Source organism: Malania oleifera, chromosome 8 (genome assembly GCF_029873635.1).
Source record: "Malania oleifera isolate guangnan ecotype guangnan chromosome 8, ASM2987363v1, whole genome shotgun sequence".
Classification (NCBI taxonomy): domain Eukaryota; kingdom Viridiplantae; phylum Streptophyta; class Magnoliopsida; order Santalales; family Ximeniaceae; genus Malania; species Malania oleifera.
The window spans coordinates 4,725,559-4,736,576 of NC_080424.1; the positions used below are offsets into that span (position 1 = coordinate 4,725,559).

The following is an 11,018-nucleotide window of genomic DNA, read 5'->3' on the forward strand; positions in this document are numbered from 1 at the left end:
TGTACTCCATTAATCTATTAGACACATAAGACATACGAATAATACAAATATAAAATAACTAGAAAAGAAGGGTGGGCTAGGTCGTCGCCCCGAAGCGACACGCTGTGTTGGCGCCCGGGTACAGTGTCAAATATGCAAGGATTCCTACATCATTCTAGACGTAGGCAGGTAAAGAAGTTAGTTCAAGAAACTAGGATTAGATTAGCAACTTGGAATATAGGGACACTTATGGGTAAAAGGATGGAAATTGTGAACACAATGATTAGAAGAAGAATTAATATAATTTGCCTTCAAAAAACTAAGTGGGTGGAGGAGAAAGCTAGAGAAATTGATAAATCAAGATTTAAACTTTGGTACATTGGAAAAGAAAAACATAAGAATGGAGTAAGAATTATTATAAACAAAAACTTAAAAGATAACGTTATTGATGTAAACAGAGTAGGGGATAGAATTATAAAAATCAAGATGGTATTAGGACAAGAGATGATAAATATCATTAGTGCTTATGCTCCTCAAGTTGGCTTAATAGAAAATCTTAAGAAACAATTTTGGGAAGATATGGATAGCATTATACAAGTCATACTAGGGACTGAGAAACTATTTATAGGAGGAGATTTGAATGGACAAGTTGGAAGGAGATAATAAAAGTTATGAGAGGAAACATAGTGGATATGTATTTGGAGACAAAAATGAGCCTGGGGAGATGATCTTAGACTTAGCTATGTCATATGATTTTAATATAATGAATACTTGCTTTAAGAAGAGAGAATAACACTTAATAACCTTTAAAAGTGGACAAAATAGAAGTCAAATAGATTTTTTTTTAACTAGGAAGGTTGATCGTTTATCATGCAAGGATTGTAAAGTTATTCCAGATAAAAGTTTAACCACACAACATAGAATTTTAGTGTTAGATATATGTATAAAAAAATGGAAGAAAAATGATAAAATAAACCAGTGTAAGAGAACTAGGTGGTGGATCCTAAAGGAAGAAAATATAATAAAATTTAAAGATAAAATGATCAAAGATGAGGATTGGACTATAGAGGATGGTATAGATACAAATATTCTTTGGAGTAGATTAGCTAGCTCTAGTAAAAAGATAGCAAAAGAGATTTTAGGTGAATCAAGGGGAAGATTCTCGAATAGCAAAGAAAGTTGGTGATGGGATAAAGATGTCCAAAAAGACATAAAGACAAAAAGAATTTGGTATAAAACATGGCAAAAATGTAGAAACAGGGATAACTTTGAAAAGCATAAGGAGGCAAGAAAAGATGCAAAAAAGGTCGTTAGTGAAGTTAAATACAGATCATTTAATAGTTTGTATGATAGATTAGATACAAAAGAAGGCGAAAGAGATATATTTAAACTGGCTAAAGTTAAAGAAAGAAAGAGTAAGGAATTAGAAAATGCATGATGTATAAAAAGTGAGAATGATATTGTCTTGGTTACAGACGAAGACATTAAAGAAAATAGTAAAGTTACTTTAGTAAGTTGTTTAATGAAAACCAAATAGAAGACTTAAACTTAGATTTGACAAATGAGTAAAAGACTAAAAATATGAGATTTATTCTAAAATTAGAGTTAATGAAGTTAAGTTTGCACTATAAAAGATAAAAAATGGGAAAGCTATAGGACCAAATAACATCCCAATTGAAGTTTGGAAATGTTTAGGTGATAATGGAATTATATGGTTAACGAATTTATTTAATACAATAATAAAAACTAAGAAAATGTCTGATGAATGGAGGAAAAACACTTTAATACCTATTTACAAAAATAAAGGAGATATTCAAAATTGTAATGACTATCGTGGAATTAAACTTATGAGTGATACGATGAAACTATGGAAAATGGTAGTTGAACAAAGATTAAGGTTAGAAACGAAGGTCTCAAAAAATCATTTTGGTTTTATGCCTAGGAGATCTACCGCCAAAGCTATATATCTTTTAAGAAGTTTAAGGAAAAGTTTAGGGAAAAGAAGAAGGACTTGCATATGATATTTATTGATTTTGAGAAAGCATATGATAGGATACCTAGGGAAGTTCTATGGTAGGTTTTAGAAAAAAAAAGGTGTATGTAATAGGTATACTGATGTCATTAAGGAATGTACGATGGAGTAATGACTAGTGTAAGGACTATAGATAGAGGAACTAGAGAATTTCCAATCACCATAGGTGTACATCAAAGATTTGCTTTTAGCCCTTATCTTTTTGATTTAGTGATTTGAACCAAGGGACTAAGAGTATTCAAAAGGAGGTTCCATGGTGTATGTTTTTTACAGATGATATTGTATTAATTTGATGAAACTAGCAATGGAGTAAAGGCTGAGTTAGAATTATGGAGAGAAACTTTGGAATCTAGAGACTTTAGGATAAGTGGAAATAAGACAGAATATATGAAATGTAATTTCAGTAATGGTAGGAGGAATATTGGAGACAAAGTTAAGCTTGATGATGAAGAAATAAATTGCACTTGTAGATTTTGATACCTTGAATCTATTATGCAAGTTGAAGGATAAATTGAAGATGATGTAATGCATAGAGTTAAAGAAGATTGAGTAAAATGGAGAAGTACTTCAAGTGTGCTTTGTGATTGTAGAATACCCTTAAAATTAAAAGGGAAGTTTTATAGGACATCTATAAGACCAATTATGTTATATGGATCAGAATGTTGGGCAACAAATAAACAGAATATCCAACAAAAGTTGCCGAGATGAGAATGCTTAGATGGATGAATGATATAACACTGAAAGATAAATTAAGGAATAAACATATTCGCGGAAAGTTGGGTGTAGCTCCTATAGAAGATAAGATAAGGGAGGAATGACTCAGATGGTATGGACACTTGCAATGTAGGTCACATAGTGCGCCAATGAGGAAGAGTGAGTTAGTTACTGTGGGGGGCAGTAGAAGAGGTAGGGGTAGACCTAAAATAACTTGGAAAGAGATAGTAAGGATTTAATATCCCTGAATCTATCAAAAGAAATGGTCCATGATCGCATAAATTGGCGAAAAAAGATTCATAAAGCAGACCCCACCTAGTGGGACTTAAGGTCTAGTTTTGTTGTTGTTGTTGTTTTTTTTTTTTTTTTTTTAAACGAAAACTCCAAATTTATTGATAGCCCTCACTTATGGCGGAGGAAAACCGTGGTTACAAGCATGTCATAAGGGATTTACAAAACCAAAACAAGCCTAGCAAAACATGTACCAAAAACTAACTAAAACAAACTAAACAAGCCCAAAAGTAATCAAAACAAACAAACACAAATAAAAAAAATTACCTGCAAACTGATGTCAAATACCTGCAAAACAAAAAAAACCCGTGGAAAACATAGGAGAACTAAATGATGACAATTAAATACAAAGGTTTGGAATACTCATCTTATCCATACGAATTAAACCTCTCATTTTGCTCGGTAGCACGTCACCTAGTCCAAAAAATGTTTTATGAGTAACAAACTAATTACTTGTTTATTTAATGTCACTAGTTGCACCGTGCTTGAATATGACTCTAAAATTTAATGTTAATAAAATATATTCACTTGTAAATTAAATAACATAGGCATGGTTTTAAATAATGCCCACTATTGTACGTAATGATTTTTTGGGTTACCAATACTGTTACACATTGCGAAATCGGTGAGAAGAAAAATCACGGCTGTAGCGACGGCCGTTATGGACCTCAACCATTACGTAAAGGCTGCTACAGGCGTTACATAACAGCTATAGGACTGCTATGCCAAAAAAATTATTTTATTTTTTACTTTTTCTTCTCACTTTTTCCCTCTCTTTCATGAATCATTCTCAATATACCATGTGGCGAGAGGGGAAAAAGATTATAATGAGGATGACAACAACAACAAATGTTATATGAGAAATACTTTGTTAGAAGTTTCAGCTCTTAAACATTGTAGTTAGGCACTACTGGCCCTGATAAATGGTTTTATTTGATGGTTTTGCTGCTCACGAAAATCAATGTCCAAGGCAGAAAGTAGTTTTTTTTTTATCAAATATTTTTTCTTTTTTTTCTTTTTTTTTTCTTTTGAAGGATGGACGTCTGATCATCACAAAATAATGTGCAGTCTATTCCTGAACATTGAGTGTAGGTGAAACACAGGGTGGCACTTGCAGCTGCATATTTTCTTATATTTCAGCCATTGGATGAGAACATTGAGGGCTTCTGACACTTGATTTTGCTCAGGCTGAAAGTTATTATAGTTGATTTTTGTTGCTGGATAAAATTCTGCCTCAGTGTGCAGTACAGATGTTTTATATTCCATATGTCAACGAAGCTTGAAGTTGGGAGCAGTTTTTGGGAAGTTGATGGATTTTAGATTATTGGTTCAAGGCTCTAGGTTGAAGAGAGATTCTGTGATAGTGGGCATCTGCAATGGAGAAGGAGATATATTGCTAAGATTCAGGACTTTGGATAACAAAAATATGGGTTCTGGGGAGGTGCAAAAAAGAAAACCAATTAACAGATGCTAAAGGCAACAAATTCACTAATTGCCACATACCTCTGAAGGGCAAAAAGAATGTATAAAAAAGATGGAGTGGGTGTGCGTTGTTGGTGCTTAAGTTCTTCTGCTGAATGCCCCGATTTCTGATCAGTTTTAATTGATTAACGAGAAGATGCAGGCTCAAATAGACAGGCTGCTCGTTGAGAGGAAGATTTTTAGTTTCAAGAGAACTTTTAATCTGGCAAGGTTTTGGTTCACTAAAATAAGCCCTTGGCTATGGACAGTTAGGGCTAATGGCCTTACAAAGGTTCTCAAATCAAGGTTAAAGCAGCCCTGATAATCCTTGATGGGATGCAGGAAAAACGATGGTGACAGTATTGCCAATAATTCAAGAATTGGTGGGTAGAGCAGCAGTGGTTGTACAGGGTGATAGTCTAGTATGCCTTGAGGAAAGCACGCTTTTAACTGGTGGACAAATACTTAGATGATAAGGCAAGAATCCTTAAGAGGAAGAGACATTTGGTTTATGAGTGATTATTGATTCAGATTTCAGAACAAGCCATAATAAGCAGATAATCTTTTAGAAAACGCACAATTCTGGTGGCTATGGAGTTTCTCCCATTAATTTGAATTCTCAAGACAATTCAAGATGACCTAGGATGGTGGGTTTTGGATTCCCAAGTTTTTTACTGTTGGGGATCTTAATGCTTGAATTCCTTGGGAATTTAGGATAACAATCGCATAAGATTTCTGTGTGCTTCTAAATGTAGCCACTCATTATTTTGGAGTCATATTCCTCAAAATATTTTATGCTGCATTTGGAAGCATGAATTTTAGGCCTTGATGGTTGTATTTGGATTTGGGTGGATTTGATAAAACTTAATACAATTTTGTATTGCATTTTGTCCAAATCCAAATCCAAGACCTTTCCTAAACATAGGGTTAGGCTAATTCATGTTGAATGCCTTCTAACATATTTCCAACATGGTTTAAGGTGGAGAATGTTAAAAGCTTAGGACTCGTTTAGTTGTGTGAAATAGTTTTCTTATTCCCATTTCAGTTTTTCTTTTTAACATTTTAGAATTCGGAAAACAATTAAAAATATATGTTTTCCTAGTTTCCTATACACATGTTGGATAGTTGGAAAACAATGGCGTGGATTTTTCTTTTTCTTTTTCTTTCTTTCTTTTTTTTAATTTTTTTTTTTTTTTTTTGAAAACTGGAAGTTGTAGGAATACAAAAAAAAAAGAAAAAATTAATTTTACAACTAAATAGGCCTTTTGAATTTTTTGGCATAGTGACAAACGTGTTATAGATGCAGTTATTATTGACTTTTTCAATTGTGAGTAATTTTTATACTTGGGTTAGTGCCCTGCAAATGGGTTTACTTTTTACTAAGCGAAAAAATAAAGAAAAGAGAGGAAGATAGAGATCATACCAATTACAAAATGTTTGCTTTTGATAATGTATGGTTTTTTTTTTATTTCAAGAAGTTCTGTAGTATCTTACATTAATTGCAAAAAATGATAAGTAAATCTGACTCTTGGTCATAATGCAGTTAAGTTTATTGTCACAGGGTCTGAGATCATAGCGCTTAAGCTTGACACTGTGCGGCACCAAGTGACACCTGGTTAAGCCAATGTCTCATGCACACACAATGGTTGGTTGAATCCTACAAGTGTATAACAATTCAAGTAAACATTCATAAGGCAACAAGCATTACAGGAGCAACACCTCCTAATCTTTCTTTTATTTAAAGACAAGGAAATACACCAAAATGTACAGGAAACACACAACTCGTCCATCCACCATTCTCCCTACAACTATATGTTAAATTGATACAGAGTTGACACCTCCAATTGCATAGGGTCTGCAGTTGACAATCCCAATTGTCTAGGTTGTGCTGGACATAACCAACAACTGCCAACGAGGCTAAAATAAGTTATGCTTGCAAATAAATGGCTAAAATGCCCAAATGTCTACCCACGAATTTACTTACTAACCAAGCTTGTTTGCCAGCTATGCAAAGGGTAAACTGTCAAGTAACTGCCTTATATGGTCAACTGTCAACATTGTGAGTAGTTGAAATTAACATTGTAGACCCAATGAGTCAATACTTGTGTTTAGCATGATTTCCCTTTAACCATGACTTGTCTATCTCCCAACAGCAGCAAATGTCACTGAGGCATTTGATGTAACCAAGTTAACCATCCAAAACATGTTAACCACATCCAACTGTGTTAACCGAAGCCAGCCACCTAAGCAACCTTGTCAAGAACCATGGCACCAACCATGTCCATCCCTGACCATGTCAAGTAGGCAACTTCTCTCCTACGTGCTCCCCCTAGAGCAACATAGTTTAACCAACAAACCATTGTCAAGACAACCCATGACAGGCCATCTCAAGCTGGTGTACCTTGGTAATGTTAAGCTACTCAAAGGGTCTGACAAACTTGATCCTAAATGCAGTTATGTTTACATAATTTAGAAATTAGATGAAATAGTTCTTGGCATCATGGAAATCCAAGAAAAATAAAGGCTATAACTGTTAACAATGACAATGTTCTTGATATGGTAGGTTGTTAGGTGATGGAGATATGTAACTAGAGATATTCTAGAATTCGTATCAACACTGCAACTATATTATATGACAGTGTGGTTCGTAACTAGTGGTATTTTGAAAAAGCCAATAGTCTTTTTGGTTGAAACACTATGTTTTGCATTCACAACACATTGGTACTTGTTATATACCTAGACTAGAAATGTAAATTCATAAGATGCATTTGTGTTAGCTGACATAGCCATTTCTTTTGATTTTGTTGCTCATGTGTTGTGGGAATTGAATGGTAACTATATGTCATGCAGATTCTGGAAACACCAAGCCTTTTGGCTGAGGGCTCGGCGGGTGTGAAGAGGAACATCTTTAAGCAGAAGCCCCCACAATCTGATGCCTCAACCAGTGGGTGCTGCTGAAGCTGACCCTTACCTTTGTCCATGTAACATCTTTCTTTGTTTTCCTATTCTTGTGCTTGATATATATTTATATTATAGGTTCAATATTGGGGACTATATTTACTCTGAAATGGGTAAAGTTTTTATTCTGATTTCTACTCTTTTACTGATATATCATGGTTTTCTGCTCAAGAAACAGCTTGTTGGCACCCCGACACTCAAATAATAATGATAATAACAATAACAGCCAAAAAAACAGTATCTGAACTCATGTCTAGAACATATGAATGAAAATTATAGAATAAAATTAGACTTAATAGAATTGAATTTATCATTTGATGCAAAGATGGAACGAGTTCATAGTACAAATTGTAACTTGTCAAAATAGTAAAAGCTTACAAAGATCTGCAAATGATTTGGACCATAAGGAGGTTGTATTCGGGGTTCTTTACTAGAAAATTGGAAGCTTAAAAAATTGATTTCTTGAGTAGAAATGGGGACCATGAAGTACTTTTAATTTTCATGAAAGCTTTCGAAGTTCTTGTGTTAGCAATTACTTGGCTTGTAAAATTGAATTTCAAATTCATTAGAGTGAAATGATAAGTTAGTCATTGTAGTATTAACAAATTTGTTTGTCTCTATACTTTTAATTTGTACAATTGAGGATTTATACTTAATAACATTGTCCAATTAAAGTAATCATCTAAAATAATGGCCAAATTATTACAAGTTTTTGAATCATTGTAGACTAATTATGCACTTGGAAGTAAAATCACTTCACATATAAAACTTCTTGAAATGTTTGTTAAGCCTTAGGCTCCATGCAAGTAATTGTGACAAAACATGTAATGTTAGTCCAACAATATTCAATAAATATAAGGAAAAATTATAAATATTTTTAAATTTAGTTACCATAATAAAAATAATTGCACAAAATTAGTAAGTACAAGCTTTTAAGCGTACTATAATTGAAAATATAGGAACTAAAAATAGGTTGCGATTAAGAGCATAGGGACTAATGATTTTATTCTGACAAAAATTGAACTTTTGCGCTCACTAAGATGACAAAGGATATTTGCTTTTATTACTAAGGTGACGCTCCTTTTTTGACTGAAATTTGAATCTGAAGGAATTGCATTGAATAGGAATCAGAAATAGAGTTGTATTGTAATATGAGATATACATGTCTGAAAAAATATATGGTAGACAAAAACATAAGAATCGGGATCTACTAATTTTGTTTAGTTTGTGAATTATTATGATATTATATAATTTAGTAGGAAATAATAATAACAATAAAAACAAAATCAAGCCTTAGTCCCATTAGGTGGGGTCGGTTATATGAATCATTTTTTGCCAATTTATGCGATTATGGACCACTTCTTTTGATAAATTCAAGAATATTAAATACTAAATCACTATCTCCTCTCAAGTTATTTTAGGTCTATCCCTTTTACTGCCCCCGTAGTAACTAAGTCATTTTCTCATAGGTGCACTATGTGCCCTACGTTGCAAGTGTCTATACCATCTGATTCGTCCCTCCCTTATCTTATCTTCTATAGGAGTTATACCTAATTTACCACGAATATGTTCATTCCTTAATTTATCTTTCAATGTTATACCACTCATTTATCTAAGCATTTTCATCTTGACAACTTTTACTTTTTGAATATTATGTTTTTTCGTCACCCAACATTTCGATCCATATAGCATAGTTGGTCTTATAGCTGTCCTTTAAAACTTTCTTTTTAATTTTTAAGGATATTCTACGATCATAGAACACATTTGAAGCACTTCTCCATTTTACTCAACCTGCTTTAACTCTATGCATTACATCATCTTCAATTTCTCTTTCAGTTTGTATAATAGATCCAAGGTATCGAAATCTACAAGTGTTATTTACTTTTTAATCATCAAGTTTAACTTTGTCTCCAATATTTCTCCTATCATTACTAAAATTACATTTCATATATTCTGTCTTATTTTTACTTATCCTAAAGCCTCTAAATTCCAAAACTTCTCTCCATAATTCTAACTCGGCCTCTACTCCATCCCTAATTTCGTCAATTTATACAATATCATCTGCAAACAACATACACTATAGAACTTCTTTTTGAATACTTTTAGTCAATTGGTCCATCACTAAAGCAAAAAGATAAGGACTCAAAACAGATCCTTGATGTACACCTATGGTAATTGGAAATTCTCTAGTTTCTCCATTTATAGTTCTTACACTAGTCATTACTCTATCATACATATCCTTAATGATATCGGTATACCTACTACATACACCCTTTTTTCCTAAAACCCAACATAGAACTTCCCTAGGTATCCTATCATATGCTTTCTGAAGGTCAATAAATATCATATGCAAGTCCCTCTTCTTTTCTCTAAACTTTTTCTATTAATCTTCTTAAAAGATAAATAACTTATGTGGTAAACCTCCCTAGCATAAAACCAAATTGATTTTCTGAGACCTTAGTTTATAAGCTAAATATTTGTTCAACTACCCTTTCCCATTGTTTCATCGTATGACTCGTAAGTTTAATTTCATGATAGTTATTATAATTTTGAATATCTCCTTTATTTTTGTATATAGATATTAAAGTGTTTTTCCTTCATTTATCTGACATTTTCTTAGTTTACAATTTTATTAAATAAATTAGTTAACCATATAATTCCGTTATCACCTAAGCATTTCGAAACTTCAATTGGGATGTTATCTGGTCCCATGAACTTTCCCATTTTTTATCTTTTTTAGTGTAAACTTAACTTTGTTAACTCTAATTTTGCAAATAAATCTCATATTTTTAGTCTTTTCCTCATGTGACAATTCTAAATTTAAGTTTTCTATTTGGTTTTTATTAAACAACTTATTAAAGTAATTTCACCATCTTTCTTTAATGTCTTCGTCCTTAACCAAGACAATATCATCCTCACTTTTTATACATTTTACATTTTCTAAGTCCTTACTCTTCCTTTCTCTAACTTTAGTAAGTTTAAATATATCTATTTCCCCTTTTTTTGTAGCTAATTTATCATACAAACTATTAAATGATTTATATTTAACTTCACTAACGGTCTTTTTTGTATCTTTTCTTGTCTTCTTATATTTTTCAAAGTTATTTCTGTTTCTACATTTTTGCCACGTTCTATACCAAATTTTTTTTGTCTTTATGATTTTTTATACATTAATATCCCACCACCAACTCTCTTTGCTAATTTAGTAGGAAATAATGATTTAATAAATTATTCATAATAATAATGTTATTTTTAGATATATTATAATTAATTTCTATTTACACTAATACCACAATCATCTTATGCTATATTTTTGTGTATCAGTAACAATTATATTTTATTACTACTATATTATAAACATTATGTTTCATCATTTTTTCATACTTTATATATATATATATATATATATATATATATTAATTATGTACTACACACACATGTGTATGTGTTTAGACTCACAATAATTTGATTTTAGCATAAAACTTATCAATTCTCTATAAAATGAATTCTAATTGTTTGCTAGGGCATCCTTATTACCATCATGGAGTCAAAAAAAATATTAGAGTTAGATTAGCAACTTGAA

The 11,018-nt window shown here is 32.1% G+C and overlaps 1 protein-coding gene across 1 annotated transcript in view; it reads left to right on the plus strand.

The window, feature by feature from the left end:
• The window catches only part of LOC131163075 (ras-related protein RABC1), a 47,765-nt gene extending 40,155 nt beyond the window's left edge, over positions 1–7,610 (plus strand). The window contains exon 7 of the mRNA XM_058119780.1: positions 7,328–7,610. Within this exon, the coding sequence (XP_057975763.1) occupies positions 7,328–7,435 (108 nt within the window). The 3' untranslated portion in view covers positions 7,436–7,610. The remainder of the gene's footprint in view (positions 1–7,327) is intronic.
• Positions 7,611–11,018: the final 3,408 nt, after the last annotated feature.